At 41.6% G+C, this 27,852-nt stretch overlaps 4 protein-coding genes across 6 annotated transcripts; all 4 read left to right on the forward strand.

Moving 5' to 3' along the window:
* The first annotated feature begins 24 nt into the window (after positions 1–24).
* On the forward strand, positions 25–5,600 carry ltb4r (leukotriene B4 receptor). The gene is made up of 4 exons (XM_076162524.1): positions 25–489; positions 1,445–2,004; positions 2,728–2,995; positions 3,209–5,600. The coding sequence occupies exons 2-4, from the start codon at positions 1,496–1,498 to the stop codon at positions 3,593–3,595; spliced, it is 1,164 nt and encodes a 387-aa protein (XP_076018639.1). The 5' UTR covers positions 25–489; positions 1,445–1,495; the 3' UTR covers positions 3,596–5,600.
* Positions 5,601–6,381: 781 nt separating this feature from the next.
* LOC143010286 (solute carrier family 12 member 3-like) lies at positions 6,382–14,406 on the forward strand. The gene is given in 25 exon segments (XM_076162546.1): positions 6,382–6,464; positions 6,559–6,847; positions 6,933–7,008; positions 7,130–7,225; positions 7,365–7,504; positions 7,709–7,819; positions 7,915–8,026; positions 8,119–8,249; positions 8,341–8,425; positions 8,536–8,693; positions 8,779–8,886; positions 8,982–9,105; positions 9,186–9,287; positions 9,655–9,810; positions 9,973–10,072; positions 10,232–10,343; positions 10,496–10,630; positions 10,815–10,921; positions 11,302–11,409; positions 11,649–11,812; positions 12,123–12,234; positions 12,670–12,756; positions 13,153–13,288; positions 13,385–13,452; positions 13,934–14,406. Coding segments are annotated over 24 exon segments (2,934 nt in total). The 5' UTR covers positions 6,382–6,464; positions 6,559–6,580; the 3' UTR covers positions 14,073–14,406.
* A 238-nt stretch (positions 14,407–14,644) lies between these two features.
* On the forward strand, positions 14,645–18,611 carry LOC143010224 (macrophage mannose receptor 1-like). 2 transcript variants are annotated; one of them, XM_076162439.1, is made up of 6 exons: positions 14,645–14,719; positions 15,207–15,288; positions 15,945–16,328; positions 16,738–17,094; positions 17,593–17,938; positions 18,316–18,611. In XM_076162439.1, exons 2-6 carry the CDS (start codon positions 15,255–15,257, stop codon positions 18,347–18,349), a joined length of 1,155 nt encoding a protein of 384 aa, XP_076018554.1. In that variant the 5' UTR covers positions 14,645–14,719; positions 15,207–15,254; the 3' UTR covers positions 18,350–18,611. The 2 variants fall into 2 exon arrangements, with proteins under 2 accessions (XP_076018554.1, XP_076018553.1); XM_076162438.1 differs by having other exon boundaries at positions 14,654–14,719; positions 15,203–15,288.
* Positions 18,612–19,057: 446 nt separating this feature from the next.
* LOC143010268 (protein mono-ADP-ribosyltransferase PARP14-like) lies at positions 19,058–27,804 on the forward strand. 2 transcript variants are annotated; one of them, XM_076162514.1, is made up of 13 exons: positions 19,058–19,329; positions 20,347–20,513; positions 20,807–22,900; positions 23,407–23,473; positions 23,588–23,734; positions 23,919–23,978; positions 24,066–24,242; positions 24,484–24,622; positions 24,805–24,860; positions 25,085–25,804; positions 26,202–26,338; positions 26,444–26,621; positions 26,990–27,804. In XM_076162514.1, exons 1-13 carry the CDS (start codon positions 19,155–19,157, stop codon positions 27,271–27,273), a joined length of 4,401 nt encoding a protein of 1,466 aa, XP_076018629.1. In that variant the 5' UTR covers positions 19,058–19,154; the 3' UTR covers positions 27,274–27,804. The 2 variants fall into 2 exon arrangements, with proteins under 2 accessions (XP_076018629.1, XP_076018631.1); XM_076162516.1 differs by having other exon boundaries at positions 20,810–22,900.
* The last annotated feature ends 48 nt before the right edge of the window (positions 27,805–27,852 follow it).

Consider the following 27,852-nt stretch of genomic DNA (forward strand, 5'->3'; position numbering starts at 1 on the left):
AATATACATTTCTTTCTCTTCTTCTTCCCTTATTAACTATTTTTTTAATTCTTGTTCTATTCTTCCCTAATTTTTTTTTCTCGAATTCCAGATTTGTTTTAGGATTTTTTACACAGATATCCTATTTACATCCATTCCTGATGCTTTCATGGCAAACTCTGTCCCACAAAGTACGAGTACAAAGATGAGTCAATATTTTTCCACTAAGGAGTCGTACATACCAGTATCACTCAGTATTTGTTCAGTTGACTGAAGCGAAACCATGACTACAAAACGGGCTCTGGTTGGGTTTCCACCATATCTGCCCCCCTCCTTACATTCTTACCCAATAAACCATGTTTCTTCCTTTCTCTCTCATGCTGCTCATCAAAGCAGGAAGAGAAGTGCAGAGAGCATGTACACAGATCAGCCACACTCTGTAGCGGGTGGAAATCGATACACGACAGGAGCAGATTCAGTGTTGAGGATTTAGATGAGCATCAGCTGAAGGTCAGTATGTCATTTTGAGTAAAATACTGTAGTATGAAGAGCAGATTAAATGGTTTATTTTGAGAAATCACGATCCTTCTCGCTAGAAAACCTGACGCAAGCTTTACAAATCTTAAGTGAGTAAATCAGTATTGACCTGCAAAAAAGTTTGATTTAAAAAAAAAAACTATTTCATCATCAATAAAAGGGATTTTTTGGATTAAGGTTTGGAATGTTTAAAAACCACAGTAAAAATCGAGTATGGCAGTGTTTTTGTGGACTATAAGTCATCTTTACAAATTAAAGTGAGTAAAACTTTCGACTTTAGTTGTTGATTGAATAGCAGAGATGAGGCCGTGTGTGTTTATATCTGTGCATCATATTCTGCCTGTTGCTTACATGTTTGATTGTCATGATAATGTGATGGTCGCTCTTCTTATCTGTTGTAAGGAACCAATGCCTGATTTAAGTGCTAGCACTTCGTGCCTGCTTTGTGTTTGACTAATTTGGTGTTCCTCACGCAAAGTATACCAAAACCTCCAATGACAAATTGAGGGTTCTTAATCATAATTGAATGCCTCTTTGAGCTCCTCTATCTCAAGTATTACATTACATTACATTACGGTCATTTAGCAGACGTTTTTATCCAAAGCAACTTACATTACATTACCACCCATTACAGAAGAGGGAGCAGTTGGGGGTTCGGTGCCTTGCTCAGGGGCACCTGGGCAGGGACTCGAACCAACAACCCTCCGGTTCCCAAGCGGAAGCCCTACAGACTGAGCTACTGCCTCCCCGTATGTAACACATTTAGCTCTGATTCTGATAGCGGTTGAGCTTCTTGCTCAATTTGTACTAGGGATGTGTACAAATAAGACACAGAAAGAGAAAAAGAACATGTTGTGTAAAGTTGCACTGAAACACATTCACATCCCTTAGACCTGATTACAACATATCCTGTTTCCTCTCCCCAAAGGTTGTGTCAGTCGTGCATTCATTAAAGGCAAGCTCTTCGTTGGCCTTCCCGATGGCCTCCAACATCACCACCGCCTCCTCCCAACCTCAGACCCTCTTCATCTCCCCTGCCTCCTCCGCTCCCTCCCTCAGCGCTTCAGCCCAGGGTGGCATCGCCATCCTCACCCTGGCATTCGTGCTGGGCTTCCCTGGGAACCTGTTTGTGGTGTGGTCGGTGCTCTGCAAGGTGAAGAAGAGGTCGGTGACTTGTTTGCTGGTGCTGAATCTAGCAGTGGCAGATGCTTCCGTGCTCCTCAGCGCCCCATTTTTCCTGCGCTACATTGCCGGAGGCCGGGGATGGGAGTTTGGCTCCGTTGCATGCAAGCTGGTGCATTACCTGTCCAACGTGAATATGTACGTGTCCATCTACCTCATCTGCCTGATGAGCATGGACCGCTGGCTGGCTGTCGCGAAGCCGTTTCTCTCTCAGAGAATGAGAACCAAGCGCTCCTTACTGCTTCTCCTGCTGGGGGTCTGGCTGTTGGCCTTCACTCTGGCACTGCCTATGCCTTTCTACCGCAGGTGAGTCTCTGGGTCTGTCCCAGTACCTAGTCAGCATCATGCTCTACTTATGCAGCTGATTGAGACACCCTATCTTGCCACAGATATGTCACCAATTGTATGTTACAGCGAGAGATTTGTGGCTGAGATTTAACTTGACGTTTCTACTTGTTATATATATATATATATATATATATATATATATATATACTAGGGTTGGGCATTTAAGCTATGCCACTTTTAATTTCCCTTACAAGCCAAGTTTATTTGACATGTTATACAAATGTCCCTAGAATACATCATCCTAAATTTGGTATCTTTGTAAACACTGGGCATTGCATGATAATCTGAGACAAATGTCAGTTTAAGTAGGAAGTTTTACTCCATTAATAATAATCATAGCTGTATTTGTTTAGCATCTTCAAAAACATAGTTTTCAAAGTAAGTAAGTAAGTCATTATACTTACTTACCAAATTATCCTATTTCCATGGTAGCGTTAACTTAGCATTCATGCTAGCTAGCCCAAACAAGTAAGAACAGTAGGCAGAGGCAACACAACTAGCTAACATGCTAAACTACAAAAAGATTGGTGTACAAATACCAATACACTAATGCAGCAAATATGCAACTTACATTGTGTGAAACTATTTATGAAAAAAACAAGACAAAAACACAACAGTAGTTGAATAGTTGGTCTTTGTTGATTTTTACTGATTCTCAGCAGATCTTCCTTTCTTCCACAGTAATTTGAGTCCTCCCAACAGTACCTTCAGCTACTGCATACTGTATCACTGGTCCAGAGTGGGTCACAAGGTCTTTCAGTACCTGTTTGAGACCATCATGGGCTGCCTGCTGCCGTTCACCCTCATCAACACATGTTACACCTCAGTCCTCTGCCGCCTTCAGAGCGCCAAGTTCCAGCGTAGAGGACAAGGCAGCCGTCTGATCCTGCTCATCATCTGTGCCTTTGTGATTTTCTGGCTGCCGTACCACATTGTCAACATCATCGAGGTTAGGATGTGTTTTTGGTGTGTGGGCTTGGGTTTGACTGACAACATGTTTTCTTAGGCTGTTGAGCAATGTCAGAACTAGTTTCTAGTCCATTCTGAAGTCTCATTGCCCATGATCCAGTGTTTTCCACGTCTCATTTTTGTGCTGGTCTCGTGGTAGTTAACGTTGTATCATTAAAATGGAACCCTGCTGACTTCCTGTCTTCTCGTCCAGGTTGTGGGTCTGCTGCTGGACAATAAATCAGTGAAGAATGCTGCCAACGTAGCTCGTCCTAATGTCACCGCCTTCGCCTTCTTCAGCAGCGCTGTCAACCCCATCCTCTATGTGTTCGCTGGCAGCTCCCACATCCGCCAGGCCGGTCTCAGCTTCATGGGCAAACTGTTTGAGGCCACCAACTCGGAGAGCAGGACCACTTCTACCTTCACCCGAAGCAGCCGCAGCGGATCCTCTCCAGACGAGAAATCTGTCCTGCACGCGCTGTCCGTCAAGATTGGGAAGCCTTTCCGAGGTCGGCACACGGAGGAGGACAGGGACACGCAGAGTAAAGACACTATGGATGAGCCTGAACTTGTTGAGCAGAGAGTTGAGCAGTTAGACTAGATTAAGCTGATTTTCCAATTAATTTTCCTTAGACTTGTTGGTGTTTCATTTCTAAACAAGCTTCATTTCAGGTCTGTCCTCATGAACAGGAAGTGAGGACACACTCTTGTTTGCTTGCGGCTCAACTGCCAGAGCTTTTGACAGTAACATGTGCTTCCTGATTTACAGTGATGGAAGAAATACTCAATTGCTCTCCTACAGTAATAGTACTACTTTCAACAGATACTCCAGTACTAATAAAAGTAAAACTAGAAAAATTCAAGTGCTCCAAACTTAGTACCTGAGTAACTTTCAGTCACAATTGCATTTCAAGTGTTTCTATTTAAGTCTCACTTTGGATTAGCCACGAGTAAGCAGACGTCAATGTTAATACTATTTTGTTATTATTATCTTTATAAATATTCAAGTATTCAAGTGTATTTCATACTACTTATGTAACTGAATGGGGAAATAGTCTCTAAAATGAGGATATATGAGGGATCAGTTGACTCAATAAAGTTTTTAATGGTTTCATTCTGCCTCACAGTTGACAAAATAACAGCTAATTTCCTGATGGTTTCAACCAAAGCAGAACAGGTTGTTGCATTAGCAGCATTTCACTTTACGTGAAGCAACATGTTATTTTCAGGACATTATGTGTCTTTGCCTCTTTACCTTTCCCGCTCTGTCTCGATGACCTTATGTGACCCTGAAGATCATACGAGCTGCTGTAGAAACATTTTTGGTGCCAGAAATATGGCCGCAGTTGGCCAAACACACACACACACACACACACACACACACACACACACAACCACAACCACTGCTGTATGCAAAGATCTATATCAGAAGCTGTTCACGTATTCGGTGTGTCAGCAGCACAGGAAATAGGACAAAAGTGTTGTGTAATTTAGATCGGAAATACGTGGGTTTTTTACTCTGACATCATTTTGGTTTGATGAGTTGAAGATCTGTCAGATGGATGGAACTTTCTGGGGGGTTTTCCCAAAGACCTTTTGTTCCAAAATATACCCACAAGTGCCACGTTGCTGCGCTGGGCTTTATCTCGTTCATCCCTCTTCGTCTACCTCCTTTCCAGAATTCCGTTTGTTGTTCTCCTCATCCCTTGTTGTTTCCGTTCCATCTTCCTTGTTTGGGTATATATGGGTTTTCACTTCAAAGTCAAAAGGTGGAAACCCAGCGACACCAAAAGTGAAAGCCAAAAAATGACGAGTAACAACTCATTTGGTGATTCAGGAAAAAGCATGTATGAAGACCAGCTAAGATAATGATTTGAGGGAGTGGACGCGTCAATGTTCCTGAAAATGTTCACAGAGTCATGTTTACTTTGGCGTCACACACATTCCTTGATTGTCATTACTGCTTTCTATAACAGTGAACAGTGTCAGCGGGCGTGGCCTCTCGGGGTCACGGGCGGTTTCAAGCTAGTCACCCTCCCTCTTTAGGAATGCTACAAGAGGAGGGACTGAACACAATGCGACACACATTGCTTCACTGCTCTTTCATTTCACCTGATTCAATGACGTGTTAGCCCATTTTGACAGTGAAGTCCCACCATTAACAATGGCACCGGGACTTTTAAAAACAAAATAAAATAAAATAACACAAATTTCAAAACAACAAAATGAAATGAACAACAATTCTTAAAATAATTAAAAGTGTGTGTGTGTATATGTGTGTGCGTATGTGCGTATGTGTGTCTAGAATCTGACTAGATGTGGATCAATATTGTTAAATGATTTTTTTAATTATCTGGAAACTAAGGCCCATGAGAAATAGAATAGAATAGAATAGGTGGGACACACAGGGGATGTAAACAATTCAAGGTGGAGCCAAAAACATTTCTGCTGAACTGCTGTGTGACTACCTGTAAACATGTACACTCATCTCACAGACACACGCATCATCTCCCACACACAGTGACCGAGTAAACTGCTGTCATCTTTGGAAAATAAAGAATAATAATAAAAGATAATAGATCAGGAATAATAGTTTAATTTGTTGAATTATTGAGTTTTTTCGGCATTTAAAAAAAATTATCACATTTTTGTGTTGAGGGGAAAAATGATTATGATAGGACAATGAATGGGGTTCTGAAATAGATGAATGAATCATGAAAAAATAAAATATAAAATGAGTTTAATTTAAATAATGTTGCGTGTATGTGTGTGTGTGTGATTTTGTGTGTGTGTGTGTGTGTGTGTGTGTGTGTGTGTGTGTGTGTGAGTGTGGGAGGGAGCGAGGGAGGGAAGAAGATGAGGAAGATGGGAGGGGATATCACCTATCAAATGGAAGGTATAAATTTCAAAAGGAGCTTGCAATGAGAAAAGGAGCAAATTCCACAGAAGACAACTTTGGATTCAGCTGCAACACTAATGAGCCACGTAAGTCCTCTAGACTTGTTACTCTACATCCATTATTGAATAAGATATGTAATGCTAAGATGCCAAGGATTAAAAGCCAAATTGTGTGCTTTTACTGATGTCTTCTTTTTGATATTAGTCAAAACGATTGCTTTTTCCACTCAAAATGGTTTTAAATTGACACAGGCCTGCTGGACTAAAAGTCATTGACTCTCTTTACTCTGAAGGCAGAAATTCAGTGCCTAGAAAACTTCCAAACAAAAGCCTTCAATTTTTGACATTGTTAGGTTGACACTGATCCATTTCCATGCACTGTTTAGCAGGGGTAAGCAGGATTTGCACATGGGTCAGTACGCGTCTAAATGTGGAGGGTTGAACCACCGTTTTCTCCCTTGTGCGTTCTTCACTGTCAGCGAAGAAGGACCACCCAGGAACTCCTCACATCATCTTATCCACGATTCTGTTCAAATTCCACCGACCATTGTTGTCGCAGAGAAGGATCCAAGGTTTGTGTTCTTAGCTGAAGATAGCCAACTGATTCTAGCCATTTTGTAAAGTTTTAACAATTTTTCTTTATTTGATTGGACTGCAACCCAACAGAGAAACAGACCAGCGGGACTCAATGCCGGAGCTGCCAAGATCCTCCATCTACAGCACTTTAGATGTGGTCCCACAGGCGGACCTCTATGGCATTGCACAGGAGGGTCGGCAGGTGAGGAGCCGACCTTCTCTGGAAGTTCTCCGCACACCATTCGATGTAAGTTCTTCATCGCCGGCAGATGAGTCTGCAATAGGCACAGTAGCAGCAACAGAAGGTGGAAATGAGGAGTCACAAACTCCCAAGAAGGGAAGAGCTCCTATCAGGTTCGGCTGGGTGAATGGAGTCATGGTAAGAGAGATGATCCACGGAAAACCCAGACGCAACTTTTTCATCTATATTATGTGAATGTTTTTGTAAAGGATGGCTGTTTCAGGTTCGCTGTATGCTGAATATTTGGGGAGTCATCCTGTTTCTCCGCCTGTCGTGGATCACCTCCCAAGCAGGCGTCTGTGGGTGTTCTCTTCATTCATCCCCTGTCATAAAATGGCCTCCCTAGGCCTGTGCAGTCACCCAATCAGCATTATCAGATGGTATTATTGTGAAACTGATTCCCCTCCCTCTTCCCATCAGTGCTGACTTGCGTTATCATCCTGATGTCTGTGGTGGTGACGTCAGTAACTGCTCTCTCCATCTCTGCCATTGCCACCAATGGGAGGGTCATTTCAGGTCAGTCACTTTCTCTTTACCAGGGACTGCATGGGGTTTTTGTAGTATTGCATAACATAATGCAGTATGGAGTGCGTGGCATTGATCAATCCTTCACTTATTATTTGCTTCTTGATTTGTGGGTCATAATCATCTTCAGGTGGTGCTTATTTCATGATCTCCCGCTCACTGGGTCCTGAGATGGGCGGCCCCATTGGGATCGTGTTCTCCTTCGCCAACGCTCTGGCCTGTGCGCTCAACACCATTGGCTTTGCAGAAGCCGTCCGTGATCTACTTCGGGTACTTTAAATAGTTTCATTTTCACAAAGTACTGATGACACATCGTAGCTGATTAATTATGAATTATTAATCAGCTCTTATTAATCAGCTCTTTACTGAACCTTCATTGCACAAGATGAATCAGGGTTAAACGAAATGTGATGCACTCTGATTAAATGACATTTTGTAGCGCTTCACTGTAGCTCTTCGGTTGTATTAATGTAGGAGTTTGATCTCATCATTGTGGATGATGCCAATGACATCCGTATTGTGGGTGTGATCACAGTGACACTGCTTCTGGTCATTTCACTGGCTGGAATGGAGTGGGAGTCAAAGGTGAGTCCATGCTTACACCTCTTCAACCATTTCACCAATTTCCTCAAATATTTCACGCAACATTTCCTTTATTTCTTCCTCTCTGTGTCTCATAGGCACAGATTTTGTTTTTCCTGGTTCTCCTGGTTTCATTTGCCAACTACCTGGTGGGCACTGTGATCCCACCCAGTCCAGAGCAACAGGCCCAGGGCATCTTTAACTACGACAGTCAGTCTGAGCTCATCAGCTAAACCAATATAATTAATTATTAAATCATCATCATCTGATTCAGTGACTGTTTATTTTATTGTTTTTCTCAGGTATGATCTTCTTAGAGAACCTACTTCCAAACTGGAGAGGAAGTGAGGGCAACTTTTTCCAAATGTTTGCCATTTTTTTCCCCTCTACTACCGGCATCCTTTCTGGTGTCAACATCTGTGGAGACCTCAAAGTATGAAAAGAGAGATGACAGAAAAGCAATACATTTATTTAAAATATCAATACAAAAACTCATTACACAATGTGTTTTTCTTTACTTACAGCATCCTTCAACTGCGATCCCTAAAGGAACCCTCATGGCCATTTTCTGGACTTCATTAAGCTATCTGATGATTTGTCTAACTGCTGGTGAGCTACTAGCGTCAGATGTGCATTTATGTTTTATCCCTGTGTGTTTGATTTGAGCGGTTTAGGTTATCTGGTCCACTTAGTAAGCGTACTTCTTCATTTCCCTGTAGGTGCGTGTGTCGTGCGTGACGCCTCCGGCAGTCTGAGCGACACTCTGGTCGGAAACAGTACTGAAGGCTGCGTGGGGCTCGCGTGTAACCTTGGCTGGAACTTTACAGAATGCATCCTGTCAAATACCTGTAAACATGGTCTGGCCAACAACGCAAAGGTACATTCCAACAAGTTATATAGAGGCCGCTCATAGTGAGGATCAGGATGAACTGTACTCACGTGTCCATATGAAACCCATGCAGGTTCTTGGCCATGTTTCAGGATTCTACTACCTCATCACTGCTGGTGTGTTTGCATCTAGTTTATCGTCTGCACTCGGCTTTCTCGTCTCTGCCCCCAAAGTCTTTCAGGTGAGAAACCTCATGCCTAAGGCTATAATTAACAAAACACACACTATACCACAATGGAGTACACTGTGATGCTTCATTTCCTTCTGATCTGCCAGTGTCTCTGCAGGGATAAAATATACCCATACATTGGAGTCTTTGCAAAGGGTTATGGGAGAAATGATGAGCCAATACGGGCGTATATACTCTGCTACCTCATCGCTGTGGTCTTCATTCTGTTTGGTTGGTGTGGTTTTAAGATTTGTAGTGTTTTTTGATTATCAAGTTCGGGATAATTAGCTGTCTCGTCTGTATTGTTCCAGCTGAGTTGAACACCATTGCTGCCTTGATCTCCAACTTCTTCCTCTCTTCCTACGCTCTTGTCAACTTCAGCTGCTTTCACGCGTCCATCACCAACTCCCCAGGTGAGTTGAAGTCAGAAATTACACTTTTCGTAGCCAGAAAACAGAATGCTTATCAACGAAAATGTGGTTTATTTTGAAACGCTCACACATTTGATGATTTTGCAACAATAACAGGGATAACAGCTTTCATCATATCAGCATGTTTGAACTTTAATAGTTTACATTAATACACAAATCTGTGTATTTATTTTTGTATTAATTTGTGTAAAATTAACTAATTTCTTATCTCACCACCTTACTGACATGGTTGCTGTTTGGCCAGACTGTTTAGTTTTCAAATGGAATGAAGCAAGCAATGAAATGTTAAATGTTGTATGGGTTTAACTAATGGTACCTGAGAGTCCTTGCTTATTGCTGCCCCCTTTAGGTTGGAGGCCCTCATTCCACTTCTACAGTAAATGGACAGCTCTGTTTGGAGCATTCATCTCTGTAGTGCTGATGTTCCTGTTTTCCTGGCGGGCAGCGCTGGTCACCTTCTGTATCATATTTTTCCTGCTCGGATACGTAATTTACATCAAGCCGAGTGAGTCCACACTCAAATATGTTTTTTAATTAAAATTTTATCTGAATTATTCCAATGCACACCAGATTGGAATATGTTTTTCTTTGTTTGTTGCCTATTGTGAATATTGTTTAAATTTAGTTTCTCTGTATTTTCATGTGTTTGTGTTTTGGAACTCCACAGAGGTGAACTGGGGATCATCAATCCAGGCAGGCACATACAACATGGCTCTGTCGTACTCTGTCCACCTGTCAGGTGTTGAGGATCACGTCAAGAACTTTAGGTTAGTGACATCTCTCTGTGACATACACGGGCTGTCAGAAAAGTTCTGAGCCTGACACACAGATGTTTGTGTTGATGTATGGGCACGTGAGCTGCCTTATAACAGACATGTTCCACAATGTCTAAATTACTGTTATGTACTGTAAATATAATGTACTAGACCCCAGTGTTTGGTCCTGACTGGGCCCCCAAACCAGCGTCCGGACCTGGTGGATTTCGTCGGCTCCTTTACCAAGCACACAAGCCTAATGATCTGCGGAGACATACTCATGGTCAGTTATTCAGTGTCAAGACATCATTGTTTTCTATAATAGGATGAGTAGGATGAGTTCAACATTAAGAGTAATACCCCCACAATAATCTGCAAGGTCCGCAAACGAACTTCAACAACCATCTGTACCCTATACAAACTTACATACTTTAGGAACAGGAGCAGGAGCCTCGGACCCAGAATGCCACTGATTCTTTGGTCAAATGGTTGAACAAGAGGAAGGTGCGCTCATTTTATACTCCCTTAGTCGGAGACAGCCTCAGAATTGGAGTCCGGCACTTGCTGCAGGTACAGTGCAACATTTGTTAGCTAGTTTCCAATGGATTAATGCCTGCGGACAGTACGTTTTGTTCATTGTGGTGATTCGATCATGTCTATATATCTCCCTTCTTCTGATAAAACGTAATGATGTAAAAAGATGAATTCTACTTTAATTAAACTGTATTTTCAACTGTCACTGGATATTTTTTAGGCTTCTGGTCTTGGCAAACTGAGGCCCAACACACTTGTCATCGGCTTCAAGTCAAACTGGAGGGAAAGTTCTACTGAGAGTATCGATGACTACATCCACACCGTATAGTAAGTGTGGTCGCACTACAGTACAATGTTATTCAATGGATGTATCTTGCTTTTGATATTAATATGTGTTGAATGTTGTCTAAAAATGAATCTTGCAAGGCAAATCCATCAGTTAGGAGGAGACAGTACTTAAAATGTCATTTCCCTCAGTGTGCACTGCGGTGGTGCAGCAAAGGAAAGCAGAAAGTGCATCTGGGTGTTTTGTGCATTAAAACATTGCAAAGTGTGAGAATAGAACCCAAATGAAAATGAGAACATGAATTAAAGATAGGACCCTAACCCTAAACAACGACCTGATAGATCAATATCAAACTTACTATGAAACAATTTTGACAATTTGAACTAAAACTCACTTCTCACTTTTCTCTTCTCTTCTCTAGTGACACATTTGATTCCAACTACTGTTTGTGTATTTTGAGAATGATGGACGGGCTGGACATCTCTGACCAGTTTGAAGGTGGAGGTCAGAAATCATCTTTCGTTTAGGCGTTTTTGTGCACGCTTCCCTTCAAATTGCCATCTGTCTTGAAATGATCCATAAATGATCAATCAGGGCCAAAGCTTTGGCATGAAAAGAAGGTTTGAGATTATGAGAATAAACTCGTAAAATTCCTCAACCTCATCTGTCCTCCAGTGAACCATGCATTCGAGCCTGATGAGCGTGTGGGAAACGGAGACCAGCAGTGTATGCCTATTTTGCTTTCAGTTCCCTTTCCTTTTAAATAAGATCCATACTTGAACATTGTTGGAACATTGGTCTCACATCTCATCGTCCATCTGTTTCAGCTAATGCTGTCTCTGAAAAAAACTTCGGCGAGCAGGTGAGGACAGTGTTTCAGACCGACCAAGGGAAGAAAACCATAGATGTTTACTTGATATCTGATGATGGAGGTAAATGCAAAGAGCACTGACCAAACTGTCATATAACACAAAGCAAACACGTTGCAGTAACCCTACATGTTTACATGTTCATGGTTGAACTCAAAAAACATTATGGTCAAAGTTTTTGTTTTGTTACTGATAACAAGGGGTCCTTGTTCATGGGTATTACAGTATATACTCTATATCTATATAGTATAGAGTCTTTACTATAGTTATAGACAAAATTGATGTTTGGAAGATGTTTGGAAAATCCCTCATCAGTTGCAGTGTGAGAAATTTAAAGTGGCCTCAGCTGTGTTTCATCCCTTTTTCTTCTCAGGTCTGACACTGCTGGTGCCATACCTTCTCACCAGGAGGAAACAGTGGCAGCACTGCAAAGTCAGAGTCTTCATCATCGGAGACAAACAAAACATGGAGGAAGGACGCAAAGAGTAGGTCCCCTTATGTCAACATATTTTCATGAAACAAATTCACGGCAGATTGCAGGTTATTATTATAAATAAATGTTACATTTTACACACTCATGACTAAAATATTTATGTATTATTCACCTCTTGGTGAATTTCAATGCATTACACAATTATCCATACATATATGTCTATATATCTATTATACTACTCAATAATAATGATAATAGATATGGAACGGAACATACTGAACTAATGCCATTGATATTAAATCTAAATTCCTATAAAACAAATTGATTCTTAAATGAATGCTATTGGTACTGCATTGAAGTCGTTTGAGATTATAAAAACACAAATTTAGACTGTGTATACTATATGCTGTATTTACATATACAGTGTGTTTGCGTGAAATGTTTTGATTTGATTTTTTTCTCTTTGTTTTGGTTTTGAAATTTTCAGGATGGTCTCACTACTGAAGAGGTTTCGTCTGGATTTCCATGACGTAATAGTTATGACGGACAGTGACAAACCTCCACTCACCAAAAAGTAGATCCTCTCCTCTCCTCTCCTCTCCTCTCCAGTCCTGTCCTGTCCTTTTCTGTCCACATCCTCTCCTTTCCTTTCCTTTCCTTTCCTTTCCTTTCCTTTCCTTTCCTTTCCTTTCCTTTCCTTTCCTTTCCTTTCCTTTCCTGTCCTGTCCTGTCCTGTCCTGTCCTGTCCTGTCCTGTCCTGTCCTGTCCTGTCCTGTCCTTTCCTTTCCTTTCCTTTCCTTTCCTTTCCTTTCCTTTCCTTTCCTTTCCTTTCCTCTCCTCTCCTCTCCTTTCCTTTCCTTTCCTTTCCTTTCCTTTCCTTTCCTTTCCTTTCCTTTCCTTTCCTCTCCTCTCCTCTCCTCTCCTCTCCTCTCCTCACTGATTCTGTCCATTTTGCCTCATTGCTTCTTAGCCTAAATCGATTTGGGGAAAGTGTCTCTCCCTACCGGCTACAGGATGAACAACAGGATGGTGTTTCAACTCAAGACCTGAGGCAACAAACCCAATGGAAAATATCTGATGCAGCACTGGAGGGCTTTAAACTTAAGGTTGTGTATCTGTGTTTAAAGTTTTACGTTAATTTGCTGTTTATTTGGTTTACTTTATTTGCATACCCACGTTATGTTTATTCCAACCATTTACAGACCGAGAGAAAAGTCAGACTGAATGAACTCATACGGAGAAATTCACAGCATGCTGCTCTTGTGCTGGTGTGAGTATCTTTATGGACAGTTTGTGCTGTAAGAGTCTAACATGAATGTAAAACAAGAAAACAAGCTATAAGAATCAATAAAATGGTGAAATCGTAGTTCCAAATGATTAATAATCTATATAGGTCTCTGTCAAAATGTGTTTTTCAGGCCTACACATGTTTAGGAAAGAAATTAGGTAAACTCTCATTTTCCTTTTCGAAAATAAAAGTACAGTCCCACAAAAAGTACATAGTGGTGTAATGTACTTGGGTACTTTTCAACTTGGGCTGTTATTTGAAATATATTTCTAATCTCTATCCACATAGTATTGGGGCTGGATAAACAAAGACTCTATTGTTATCAAAGGATGACTCCGTATGTCATGCTAACCAACGAAGATGTAAAAACGTCTTTACAATTTGCAAACCACATATGCGCTAATTTGAATGAAAGCCATGGTTTTGCTGTTGCGTGTTGACATGTAAATGTTGCCTTTGGAAGGAGCCTCCCGGTGCCACAGAGCGACTGTCCGTGTGCTCTTTACATGGCCTGGCTGGACGCCCTGACGTGTGGCCTTCACTGCCCCACGGTGCTGATACGAGGCAACCAGCAGAATGTCCTCACGTCCTACTGCCAGTAAAGCCTGCTTCACATGGATGGACCAGTAATAAACCAACACGCACCTATTGCCATCATGGGAAATTGCTGAGGTGTCCAGCTTGTCAAGTACGGCATTGGTCATGGTTTTAGGGCTTCACTAGATAAAGTAACTTAAACCTGTGACCTAATTACCCTTGTATAAGATATCTATAATTGTCTGGCAATGTTGAGCAGGTGTGTCTCATTCTTCACGAAGTGCTGTGATCTCATGATGAATGTTGAATTCAGAATAAGTGTTTTTGCTTGTTGGGACAAAATATTGAACAGTTGAGTTTTTCCACATTGAAAGGTAACTTTAGCAGAGGAACGTATTATGTCACCTATTAAGTATTATGCATCTTTCAAACCTTTTTGCTCTGTGCTGTTTGTACACATTTCCTGTGATAATGTACTGTCAGATGTTTGGTTTCCAATACATTCTGTTTCCTCATCATTAATTATTCTTGTCAGCTGTGGTTTATTTCCTGGTGCTGATGCAAATCTGATGGGTGAACATTTTGCATTGACGTCTTTGTAACAGTATGAAAAAAATTGAAATATCAGATAAATGTACATAGATCAGACGTATCAGCACATCAGCACACAGAGGAGAGAAACATCAGAGCAAAGCTGAGAGAATCACTGAATGTGAGTAAAGAGTTTGCGTTTGGAGGACAATACATCGACTCTAAACTCCTTTTCTTCTTTTAGGACTTTTAGTCAGTATTTTCTATTTCAATTAATTTTTTTCACGTCTGTATCTTTTGTATTTAAAGTCTTCATAAACCTTTATTTATTGTTTGATTATTTGGCTAGTTTTTGATTTTATTAATTTTGTTTTTCACATTATGGCTATCGCCGTGCCCATGAATTGTATTTTTTTGTATTGTATCATATTATTCAGGCGTCCATTCATTATCATCTCATTATCCTTCCTTTTGTTTTTCACGGGGTGGGCACAGCATAGCTGACCATGTACTGTAGTTATATATCTCCTGTTCCTGCCTAAACACTACTGTAAAGGTTATTGATGGATGTGGCATGCCACATGAACTTCTGCATATTTGCCATAAACTTGCGTTTTCATGCTCTGTATGAAGATTCTGCTTAAACTTGTGTATTTTCTGTCAGACAGCTTATAACCTCACTGATTGTTTAAGCTCCTAAAGCGAACGCAGCAAAGATGCAGTGGAGCCTCTTTGTCCTCATTCTGATTGGTAAGTGCAGTAATCCATCCATCAGCATTGTTTGTATAATTTTCCTATATCTGTGCTGTGTGCAGATGTGATCATGGGACAGATATGAAGTGAATAATGACTGTTTACCAAATACAGTTCTACGGCATTTGTGTTTGAATACTTCTGTTTGTGCCGCTTCACAATTATCTCTTGTGCTTTCACTCATCCACATTCATCTGATGGTTGTAGTTACTGGTTAGCCTGGAGATTGGGTCTTTAACTTTAGTATACATGTAGAAAGTATTGCTGATAATTTGTAAAAACATATCTCAACCACAAAGCATTTTAGACAATAGGTTGTGAAATGGGTCAGAAAATGTTTTTTTGTATTTGCTTTATTTTTTATGATATAGTATTCATCAATTTTTTTTTTTCAAACTGAATATTGTTCAATAATTCATAATTTCATCTGTATTATATTTTGAATTATTCTTTCAATGCTTGATGTAAGACTTATGGAGAAAAGTTGTAGTTTACCAGAAATTACAAAAATCTATCTTGTAAATGATTTTTGCATGGCAGCTAAAAGGCCAAATCAAAAACAAATAAAATTGCCAAAATAACTTTCATCTCCAGAAAGTTCATAGTTGTTCCTTGCTATCCAACATAATGCATTATTTATCTTCTGTTTTTAGGTCAGTGGTCCTCTTTTACATGTAAGATGTATGAGTACCACTTTGTTTCTGAAAAGAAAACCTGGGAAGATGCTCAAAGTCACTGCAGAAAAAAGTTCACCGACCTGGCCATACTTAATAACAAGAAGGACGTTGAGACACTACTGGACAGAAAGCCTGCAAATTCAAGCGACTTCTGGATTGGACTGAACAAGCTAGGAAACAATAATAGGACGTGGCACTGGTCTCTGCCATCTGTAGAGACCAGTCTGTCTGATGACGAATGTTGGCGTGAGGGAGAACCAAATGACTATAATGGTAAAGAGAACTGTGTGATGACTCAGAAGGATCAGAAGTGGGCAGATCACAGCTGCGGGGAAAAAGGTTTTTCCTTATGCTACAATGGTAGGAGCTTGAAATAATTCCAACATGTACAAACAGCATCCCATCATCTTATCATTTGAACATCATAGCATCATTTGTGTATTCTACATTCTGCAAAGTCCTAGCAGAGGTTTTCATGAGTCCACTAGGTGTGTGTCATGCTGGGCCTGGGCTCTGATTGAGTTGTATTCAAACACATTACATTACATTTCAAGTGAATTTCACATTTCAGATGATAGTCTGCAGCCCAGATAACCCAAACTAACAGCTCTTGTCTCTGCTTAACACTTAAAACAACTAAAAACTGCACTTTGATTATGGATTTGATTAAGTATCTCATCCTTATAGTTACGCTTGATATGATTTGGATAGAAGATAATCTCTTTAAAATACATGCATGATACAAGGTTGTCTGTTTACTCCCTATTAGATACATCATCAGGGGGAAAATTCCATTTAATTAAACGGGAGAAGACTTGGCTAGAGGCTCTGAAACACTGCAGAGAGAAGTACACAGACCTGGTCAGCGGCACAACTCAGCTTCAAAACGCTTCAAAAATGCTGTCCGATGAGTTGAAGAAGTTGTGGGACAAGAAGAATATTGCGATCGGTCGGTTCAGAGATTCCTGGAAATGGTCCTGTGGGAGAACTTCCTCTTTCAGAAACTGGAATGATTGTAATTCTAATGATGATGGCACAGATAAGAGGAAATGTGCAGTGATCAAAGATAATGGAACATTTGAGAGTAAAAAATGTACATCAACCTTCCCCTTCGTATGCTACAAAGGTGAGTGTGAGAAACTCCTATTGTGAAAAGTCAAATATATTATTGTGGAACAGGAAAGCACCCAGGGAGTGGATACCTCAGTCAAGGCCAAGTGGTCCTCTAATTTTGACTCTCAGTGTTGCAATCTCCCCACTGACAAACCAACAAGCCTTTGAATTGTCCATGTCCAGTTCTAAAGTGGTGAATTCACTCATTGAAATCTGCAAATAACTTTTTTAGATCTAAATGGTGTTTTTTCATAGGTGTGCCACTCTATTTTCCTTAGGCGACTGATACAAGTACAATCTAGTAAAATCACGTAAAGTAGGTAGACCAAGCAGCGGACAAAATCGACTAAAAGTATCAGTTGTTGTATCGGACACTGAGCGTTCATGACTGGTGCCATCATAGAGTGTTACTGGCTAAACATACCAGTCAGTGTTACTGTTGATATTAACACTGAGACGCTCCCTTGTGGATACTGGTGGTATTGATTGTGCAGTTTATTTTCTGTGACAGATAATCTGATCCTGATCAAGGAGGAGAAGACATGGGAGGAGGCCATTGATTATTGCAGAGAGAAACATGAGGACCTGGTGTCCATCGGTGACCTTTTTGCTCAAAGATGGGTTCAAGAGAAAGCTAAGAATGCCACAACAGATTGTGTGTGGCTGGGAATGCGATACAGCTGCGTTGTGGAGTTCTGGTTCTGGGTCAGCAACGAGGCAATGTCCTACACGAACTGGGTCCCTGGGAGAGAGACAGGGGACTGCGATATGTCTGGAGCCATGGAGATCAACGGGACGAATTATAGATGGGTCAGTCTGAGTGACGAAACTAAACTGAATTTCATCTGCCTTAACAAGTAAGTTTTAAAATCCTCCTTAAACACAGAATGCATATTTTTGGCTTGACTTAGTTTGCGCCCATGTTTACAATGACACATGTAGAATAACATCATAGAAAACAAATGCTATGACAAATAGTCTCATAGTCTTGATGAAGGAGTGTCTGAATTCATTACAAATTGAAAATCCACAATTAGATGAGCATTTTGGGTATAACACAGATAACTGCAAACAAGGAAAGAATCTTAATTAATCAGAGAACGTGCCAGTGCAGATCGCAGGTTAACAGGAAAGTAAGCATATCAAAAAGCTTTATGAGTCCATATGACAAAATTAATGTTTGCAGATTAAGAGCTGTGATCCTAATTGTCACGTTTTCTCATCCTGACTTCAGAACGGGAGATGACCATCAACAATCATGGACATAGAGCTCAACTTAATAAGGAGACTCGATGTGAGAAGCAGTGATTGTGATTCCGTTATTTTTGCTTCTTGTTCTTCTCTTATTTGTCTTACGTGATTTTGGTTAAGATCTGGTTATTGTTATAATCTGTATGTTGTGCTCCATCATTAATATAATTGCCACTTTATACCAATAGATGGCACTGTTTTGCTGGCGTTGTTTGATTCACGAGTCCACAATAAAATGTACAATCTGATTGCTGAGATTTTGGATATCTAATGCTGAATAAAAACAAATATTAAAAAAATGGAGTTGTCCGCTTCTATTTATTCTCATAATTTTAGATGTATTTTCTAGGTCACTGCATGAGCAAAGAATACGTCCACAATTAAGTGGGAGAGCATTCATTGAAAACCCTCAGAATTCCATTCAAGATGAAAAGTATTTCATTGTATAATTCATTTGATTTTAAGGTTATTTATTCTTCCAAAGGGGGCTCCACATCATAAATGGCGCAGCACACACGCACACACACACACACACACACACACACACACACACACACACACACACACACACACACACACACACACACACACACACACCCATAGAACCTGTGCTGTCACACACTGATTTATGACACACATAAACAATACATTACATTTGATAAACAGGTGGAGTCCCTCGTTTAGTCCTCTACGTCATGGGGCTCAATTACTCAAGGGGGCGCACTAGAGCAGACAGACGGCACTCGCACCTACCATTACTCGGCACAATCTGTTCCACACAGGCACAGAAGGATCACATATCCAGACACTTCACCGTAAACTATGGATCAATTTTGCCAGTATCCAGTTTTCTTCGAGTGTCCACGTCTAAAAACAGAGGAAAGGAAACGAATAGAAAACTACTTTCAGATTCGCCGCAAATCATGCGGAGGAGACTGCGGACCAATACAGACGGTGAACGATCAAGTTTACAGCATCGCTTTCAAAGATCAAGCAGGTAACACAAACAATATCAAATGTTGCACATTGTTTGGTGGCTGTACTTTGTTGTTGAGTTCAGTGTTGTAAACAACTTCGCTTCTGAAAGTGAAAGTAAACGTTACGTCGGAACTTAAAAGTTTGATCCCGTGTGTTTATTTCACACGTTTCTTCAAAATACAGTAAGTAAGAAAGAAAGAAATATGAATCCCAAATCGACGCCAACAACTTAATGGCTTGCAAACAAACACACTATATGCGTCACTGCGTACAGGCTTACATAACTCAAGCAACTTTCACTTTCATTTGATTCATTGTGACAAAACAAAGCAGTATATCATAAAATACACAGACGTTTTTTAATAGAATTGGTCCAACATCTGAAGAGGTTGAGTGTCCCAGATTAGGTCTTAAATCGAGCTCTTCATTCCAGCCGCTGCACCAGCTGCTCTCACTGAAATCAACAATGCAACATGTAGAACGCAGCTACCATCCATGGATGTATTTGATAATAAATAGAATTAGTGTCAACAATGATGAGTGCCAAATATAGCTGGGCTGACTGTTACTGTTATGTTATGCATAGTGATCAATTAACTGAGACAGAGCTAAGAGGCGTCTTCTTTTATATTTTTTTATTAATATCAGAGTGTCTGAGTCCATTTCCTGTCCAGATTCCCTGCTGTAACTATGTAACTATGTCCACAGTGGCCAGTTATCTCCACTCTAATGAGGATTTTTAAAGGACAGTTAATAAATGCCATAGATATAAGGTTTTCTTCCACAATATCAGTGTAAATATAAGCAGATGCAGATTTAGCCCTCATCATATTCTCAATTCTAGTTAATTTGTTGTCATTTTTGTTTCATGTTGCCATAGTCATTTCGTATATTTAATCTCCAGCTCAAAATGTACTAGTTACTGTTTTTGAGTGCTGAAGTCATTTATCGATGAACACTGACTACTAATTTGTTTCTTTTGAGAGAGAATTGTGATTCATGCTTAACAAGCGCTCATTATCCTTTTGCGTCCAAGCTCAACAAAGAGTCCTGCAGCAGTCTGAGCATGTGTTGGAGTTTCCAGACGGCCCTCTGGTGTTGGTTGTCAGAGGCAGCCTGGAGCCTCGCAGTTCCTCGGCCGTCACCACCTCACCTACAAACCAGTTAGTCGGACCAAAACTGAGCGCTACAACTCCAGCACAGGTTGGACACTCAGTACATGTGCACATATCTTCGAAAACAAATGCGGGGGAAAAATGGAAAAAGGCAATAACTTGTGAAGATACATTTTAAATAAGACAATTTCAATTCAGAAATGATAATGTCAGCAATCAAAGCACTCACAATTACTCCTGCTACTGTAGATAAAATGGTTATTAACAGCAATTACTATCAAGTATTTCCTTTAATAATATTTTTGTGTTGTTTTTAGCCAAAAAGATAAAAAATATTCTAATTTAATGAAGAATGAATGTAACGTTTGAATGTCTCTCCAGCAGCCCAGCCAACAGCCCATTCTTGCTCCAAACCTGCCACAAAGTAGTGCAGAATATGAACTACAGCTAGACACGTACCTTCTCCGTTACCTGATGGACAGTCCCCGGGCTGAGAGGGAACTCCAGGAAGATCTCACCTCTGTGGCCTGCACGGCACAGCTTTATCCAGAGGAGGGGAGGGCATTAGTCAGGAGGTTACAACAAACAGGAGCTGTTGTCGACAAACAGTGGCAAGCTGAGGTAGACCAAATCTTTGACCAGGTTAAAGAGCGCTACTTCTGCCATTTCGAGTTGGACCCACACAAAATCAAAGTTCTGCTTCTGCCCTGCAGCTCTCATAAGGCCATAGGTGAGGTGATGGTGTACAGTATGGTAGGACTGGCCATTGTGGTTGGAGAAAGTTCTCAGGTTCATGCTAGGTTGAGGGAGGTGGAGGATTTGTGTCTTCAAAGGCAAGGGTCAAGTGTAGTGAAGAAGAAGATGACTCGTCGATTAGGTGAGGCCAAACTACGCCTTCTCTGGAAAGAGATTGACCAGAGTCTGGGAGGGGATGTTCCTGGGGTGAAGGCCATGCGTGGAGATGCAGGTCAGTTAGTCCTGGAAGGTTCTGTGGAGGAGATTGTTAAGGCTGGAGATTGGCTCACAGAGAAAGAGAATTTGGTGTTACAAAGGAATGTTTCTGACTTCAGCCCACATATTTTGGCCTTCCTCAGCAAGGCATATGAAGGTCTAGGAGTGCTCTGTGACTTCTTAGGCATTGATGGCGAAGTGGAAATAGAGGTAGGAACCATTGAGCTTCGTATCTTCGCCCTCTCTTCTGATAAACTGGATGAAACCGAAAAAGCATTGCAGGGAAAGTTCAAGGAAGTAAGGGTTGATGTTCCTGACTGTCCTGATGTGCCGACTGAGCTGAAGCAAAAGCTGGAGTCTAAAGCAAATCAGATGAACCAGGGAAATTGTAGGCCTATGGTGCGGTTTGTCTCAGGTGGCATAGTTCGCTTAATAGGCCACACCGAAGAGGTTGAAGAGCTGAATGAGATTATCATTCAATTTATCATGGACCAGTGCGGCATAGAAACCAAAGTCCCTCTCCCTTTCCCAGAGTTAGCAGATTTACTAGCTCAACTGATGCAGCTCAATGGTTGTGATCATTCAGGCGTTACCTTCTCTCCTTCTAACACATCTTCTTCTCCAATGGTAGTGCTGAGTGGTCCGTCCAGCAGAGTGAATGAGGTCAAAATCAAACTGAGTCTGCTTCTGAGCACAGTTGTTCAGGAAAAAGTCAAAATTGAGCTTCCTGCTGCTGTAAGATATTTTCAGAGTCAACAAGGAAAAGAGAAGCTCCTACAAACGGTTCATTCCCATCGGTGTGTTGTACAGCTACAAGAACATCCAACCAAACAGCATTGGTCATCTCGTGAAGGACTTTGTAAGGAAGGCACAACATTTGCCAGCTATTGCCTCCATAGTGGGCTCCAGGTGTTGATCTGTCAGGGTGACATTACAAAAGTGCATGCTGATGCTCTGGTTAATGCTGCCAATGCAAATCTGGAACATGGTGGTGGTGTGGCCTCCGCACTGAGTCATGCCGGTGGCCCTCAGGTGCAGAAGGAGTGCCGCATTATTGTTAGAAACATTGGGAAAATTGCTGCAGGTGAGGTGGTAGTAACTACAGGCGGGAACCTAAACTGTAAAGCCCTGCTGCATGCTGTTGGACCTGTAGCAGGAAAAGCAGGTGGCAGCGAGGGATTCCTACTGGAAAAAGCTGCCAAATCTTCTCTGGAATTAGCAGAGACAATGGAGTTCAAGTCCATTGCCATACCCTGTATCAGCTCAGGGGTGTTTGGCGTTCCTATCAAAGTTTGTGTTGATGCTATCGTCACGGCTGTTAAGAAGTTTGGGAGTCAGGGAGATCGTAGCCTGTGTAGGGTCATCCTGATTGATATCAGAGGGGAAGTAGTGAGGAATATGCGAGATGCGTGTGACAGGCTTCTTCAAGGGACAGACACAGGAAGCAGTGCCAGAAGTGGGGTAGATGCTGCAGGCAGACAGGGAGAAGCCGCTGCTGATGGCACCATCTTCGAGACCCAGCAGGTGAGAAACCTACCTGAACTGTTAATCCAATTCGCTAGAGGGCAGACTAAAGCTCTCAGGAGTGACATCTTTCAACAATGTAGGCCTGCTGGTCATCCTAGCCACATAAAAAGTCAAATTACTTATTTCAGGGTTTGGAAATGCTAATCATCCAAGCTACCCCCTTTTAGGTTGATGTCCTGGTGTCTTTGAAGGAGGTGGTTGGATCCCACAATTGTACAACACAACGCACTATTGTTTTACAGGGCAACTGGAGAAGTGACCCTGCCCAGTGAAGCCATCCTGTTGGAGGCTTTGCTTTTACAGCCTAGTAAACAAACAACTGAGAAATAGTCTTTCAACAGTACAAATTTGGCTAATTTAACCAACAAAAATGACATTTCCTGTGTCAGGTCTCACAAAATGATTGCTCTCATCAACATAAACCTCATAATGCTTGACTGAGAAGAATGTGGAATTATCTAATATCTGTTGAAGAGAGTGTTACCCTTGTCTTCTCTCTGCAGGTGTTCCAATCAGCTCAGGAAACTGTGCGTCTGAAAGAATTCACAAACAATGCTAACTCAGACCAAGGTGGGTGCTTCTTATTGTATTATTCCTTCTAATATTCATATTTTACAAAGCAGAATAAAATCAATCCTGACTTATATAAAGCAACTCTGCTGTGTTTTATTCGATGACCTCCAGCTTCCTTTTACCGCTACGTCTCCTCGAGCCACGACGAGATCACAGTTATGCTGGGTGGAGTGAAGCTTCAAATGGTCCGTGGCGACATAATTCACGAGCACACTGATGTCATCGTCAACACAACTGACTTCTCTAAAAACCCGTCAGGTACGATTGAATGCTGGGGTTTCCTTAAAAACACCTGTAACACCATTGCAGTCCAATTTCCTCCCACAGTCTGAAGACAAATCAGGTGAATTAGAAACTCTGACTTGCTGGAATGGTCCAAGTCTATAAACTGGACCTGATTGTATGTGGTGTGTATTTATAGCTTCACTGTCTCCATCCACAGGTGTCTGCAAAGCCATCCTGACGGCAGCAGGACCTACTGTCCAAGCAGAGTTAACGAAAGGTGAGACCAATTACGGATTCATGTTAACATTGTCCTTCAAGTGCTTCAGACTTGATACCTTTTCCCTCTTTTTTCCTCTTCCCTCAGTGGGCGTTCCGGCTGACCTGATGTGCACCACAGGACCTGGGGCGCTTTATTGCACGGAAATCATTCACAGCCGTTTCAACGGTGATGTTCAGACGATTCAAAAGCACTGCAAAAACATCCTGAAGCAGTGTGAGAAGAAGCACTACACCTCCATTGCCTTCCCAGCCATCAACACTGGTCTGTGCTGAATGCATGTGTGTTTGTATTCACGTGTGTGTGTTCATGAGCATTTATGCACTGTGTGGGATTTGTTTATCTTGAGGCTGGGTGATAGAGAAATACATGAACGCTGATGTAGTTGAAAAAATTCCCCTGTTCACTCTCATTAACTCTTGACTGACTTGCTGTTATTATTGTCCACTTGAGGGCGACATTTCCTCCGCTAGGTGCATTCACCACTGTTGTGTTTGTACCTCAGGTGGGGCTGGTTTGAATTTCGTCAAGGCCTGTAAAGCCATGCTGGACGGAATGGAACAAGCTATCACGAAAATGAAACCAACGATTCTCTCGCTCATCCGCGTTGTCATCCTGCAGCAAAATGTCTTCCACGCTTTCAGGTCAGAAATGAATCTCGCCGATGCGCTGAAGGGAAGAATGATGATACTGTACAATTTTTTTGGACAGATGGGGTATGGACCAAAACCACACTCAGACAATAGGTTTTCAAGTTTACCATATGCAAATTCATAACTTGGTGACCAATTTGATAGTTTAAACTGGCTTTTATTTGTTTTTACAGATCAGAGCTAGAAAGCCGCTTTGGACAAGTTGCCCCAGGCCCTCTCACCTTGAGAGGTTTGTTTTCATTCATGTGCATTGTGCTGTGCTGAGTGATTCTGTTTTTAGTTATTATATCAACAATATAGTGGAATAATTCAACATTTTAATGCTAGCTTTGTATAGTTTTATAATAGAAATGATATATGAATAGATGAAAACTGAAACGATGTCTTAACAATATCTTATTTCTGAATTTGTCAAATGAGCTGTCAACTGTCTCTTTGCTTGCTCTCCTTTAGAAAAAGCTCAACATTTCCTGAAGAAGCACACAGGTCAACTTACTAGCAATGTTCAACACACTCCAGACCTCACCAGTATAAGCGTCCTCTCCTGGAAGCCACAGCCAGCTGAGTTAAGTGTGATTGGTTGTAATACCAATTGGTTAGATACCATTAGATCTGTCAAGAGCGATTTGGAAAGGATCCTCAGTCAGATGCTGGTGGAGAGAGAGGTGGGCCTGGATGATTTCTCCAGGCTTGATGAGATGGAGCTGGAGGCAGTGCAGGTGAACGTCAGGATGTTGGGAATAAGCCTGGAGCAGAGGAGAGGTCAAAACAAGGAAAGTGAATATAGAAACCAACGCAGCGCCGGGTCTCGAGGTCAGGCTGGGTCAGGGGTAGAGGTGTATGTGCTGAAAGGCCTGAAGGAGGATGTTTTGAGTGTTAGTGAGCTGCTAAACAAGGCACTAAGAAAGTGCCTTCACAGTGACCTCCAGGAAAAAGAAGCAGCCATGATGGCTTTCTGTGTCCAGTGGTCATTACAGGATCCGCAGGGAGCCTGGTATGAGTTGAGTCTGCATGAAAACTACGTGCTGGAGCAGGCACACCAGCGCAAAATCGTGATCGCAGAGGTGGAAGGACCCAACAGGATTAAGATGACTATCAACCTGAGGGCACAAGAAGCCACAGACATGGCAACAGGCTGCACCTACAAAGTGAAAAGAAATGAGACAGAAACAGGTATGATGTGTGTTGCATTGGTCAATGCAGTTTTTTGTATTTAATTTCATTAAATCACCATTCCTCTAATCGACTCCAAACTTGCCTGAAACATTGTTCAGGGGTCTGGCATGTGCCAGTGGGTTTGCCATTTTTAATGAGACTTTCAAAAAGTTTCAAAAACAGTAGACATTTGTGTATTGCTTGTTTAATCTGATGTATATCAATTGATAGGAAATATGAAAGAAATCTTTTATCTCTTTTTCCGATTCTACCCCTTTGCTCAAAGATCTAGATCTAGATGCTGCTTTACTATCTTGATAGTAAAGCAGCATATTAGGTGGCAAATGAAAAAAGACAAATTCAATGAAAAATGTGCTGTTCAAACCATAACATCAATGTGTCTCTTCTGCTTTAGGTTTAGAGCTGCCAACACACTGGGAGCCGATGCACGGAGAAGCCTTTCAAAAGGTTGTGGTACCCCAGAACACGCAGGAGTATCAGGGCGTGGCACAGGGTTTCCATAATACAGTCAATCAATACACCATCCGCAAAGTGAGTAACACACACCAAGAACTGTGATCTCGTCTACCTTATCCACAGACAGCTGCATTTCAGGAACAGATAGCAGTCACCTGTGTGCTTTGTTTCTGATGTCAGATTGAGCGTGTGCAGAACTTCTACCTGTGGCAGGCCTTTAAACTGTGTAAGAAGCGTATTGTCGACAAGAATGGTTTGGCAGAGCTTGGGGAGAAAATGCTCTACCACGGCACATCAGAGAAGTCATGCAGCTGCATCGAGAAGGACGGATTTGACAGGAGCTTCGCAGGAGCTCACGGTGAGGATCAAAGCTTGCTGCAAAGTCCTGCACACCAAGCTGAATTTAGTGTCTATTAGCTCTTTCAACTCTGTATTGAAGAATTGGTGCCAGATGTCAAGTATAAAGTTGCAATATTTCCAGGAAAATAAGACAAAATGTTAAAGTCATAGTTCAGAACTTACTATGTTTATACTGGCATTTGCTGCATCTTAAAAGAGTAATCAATCCCTCAACTTTGACCCAACTTCTCCCTCCTTTTTCAATCTAAAAATTTCAGTTCTTTAATAGAACTTTAAGAGAAAACGGTTTATCTCCTGTTGCTTTCTGGCATCACCACGTCACTGCTTTACCTTTCAAATGTGTCTTTTCTACTGTACCCTTCACAGGAACTCTACATGGAGCAGGAGTTTACTTCGCAGTCGAAGCCTCTTACTCAGCCACAAAATTTTCCCCACGGGATGCGTCAGGTCTGGGACGGCTGTATGTGGCCAGAGTCCTGACAGGCCGCTACACAGTCGGCAGTCCCTCCATGAGGGCCCCCCCGCCACGTGCTGCCTCAGATCCCACTGACCGCTTTGATAGCCTGGTGGACAATCAGCAGCAGCCCTCCATGTTCGTCATCTTCCACGATGACCAAGCCTACCCAGAATACCTCATCACCTTCAGCTAGAGACTAGCTAAGGGCTTCTACAATGAGGGATTTATTTGATTTGAGATGATGGGATTGATCAAGCTCTTGCTTTTCATAACTTCGCCTGTGAAGGGATGATGGCTAACTCCTATTTTATATAGAATCATTTACTTATGTGAAGTATTTCTTTAACTTAGAAATAATTTTATATTCTGTTTGTTGCCTCTAGTGTTCTCACAGCGGTTGCCAGCCATTATTTGTTGTTAAAGGAACTCCTGCCTATTCTGGGAAGTTGTGTTTTTATAGACTTTAACAAGGAAATGATTGATAAGCATATGAACCATAACCACAAGGGGAGGCAGTAGCTCAGTGGGTAGAGCTTCCGCTTGGGAAGCGGAGGGTTGCCGGTTCGAGTCCCTGCCGAGGTGCCCCTGAGCAAGGCACCGAACCGTCAGTTGCTCCCCCCTCTGCGAAGGGTGGTAATGTAAGTCGCTTTGGATAAAAGCGTCTGCCAGATAATCGTAATGTAATTCTTATTATCTTGATTAAACTTTAGTCTTTTGACTTTGAGACTTGTTTTTCTGAGTTGTTATTTATTTTATATTTGTATAATTCATT

Source organism: Genypterus blacodes, unplaced genomic scaffold (genome assembly GCF_046128005.1).
Source record: "Genypterus blacodes isolate CSIRO-AG114 ecotype Tasmania unplaced genomic scaffold, CSIRO-AGI_Gbla_v1 ptg000122l_1, whole genome shotgun sequence".
NCBI lineage: Eukaryota > Metazoa > Chordata > Actinopteri > Ophidiiformes > Ophidiidae > Genypterus > Genypterus blacodes.

What these genes read in the sequence shown, in the direction of transcription:
- LOC143010268 (XM_076162514.1), top strand. Translation starts at nt 19,155, where the DNA reads ATGGATCAATTTTGCCAGTATCCAGTTTTCTTCGAGTGTCCACGTCTA. An exon ending in GCGCTACAACTCCAGCACAG is followed by an intron (nt 20,514 to 20,806) that starts GTTGGACACTCA and finishes ATGTCTCTCCAG; the next exon opens with CAGCCCAGCCAACAGCCCAT. An exon ending in ATCAATACACCATCCGCAAA is followed by an intron (nt 26,339 to 26,443) that starts GTGAGTAACACA and finishes TTCTGATGTCAG; the next exon opens with ATTGAGCGTGTGCAGAACTT.
- ltb4r (XM_076162524.1), top strand. Translation starts at nt 1,496, where the DNA reads ATGGCCTCCAACATCACCACCGCCTCCTCCCAACCTCAGACCCTCTTC. An exon ending in CCTATGCCTTTCTACCGCAG is followed by an intron (nt 2,005 to 2,727) that starts GTGAGTCTCTGG and finishes TTTCTTCCACAG; the next exon opens with TAATTTGAGTCCTCCCAACA. An exon ending in ACATTGTCAACATCATCGAG is followed by an intron (nt 2,996 to 3,208) that starts GTTAGGATGTGT and finishes CTTCTCGTCCAG; the next exon opens with GTTGTGGGTCTGCTGCTGGA.
- LOC143010224 (XM_076162439.1), top strand. Translation starts at nt 15,255, where the DNA reads ATGCAGTGGAGCCTCTTTGTCCTCATTCTGATTG. An exon ending in CTTTGTCCTCATTCTGATTG is followed by an intron (nt 15,289 to 15,944) that starts GTAAGTGCAGTA and finishes TTCTGTTTTTAG; the next exon opens with GTCAGTGGTCCTCTTTTACA. An exon ending in AATTTCATCTGCCTTAACAA is followed by an intron (nt 17,939 to 18,315) that starts GTAAGTTTTAAA and finishes TCCTGACTTCAG; the next exon opens with AACGGGAGATGACCATCAAC.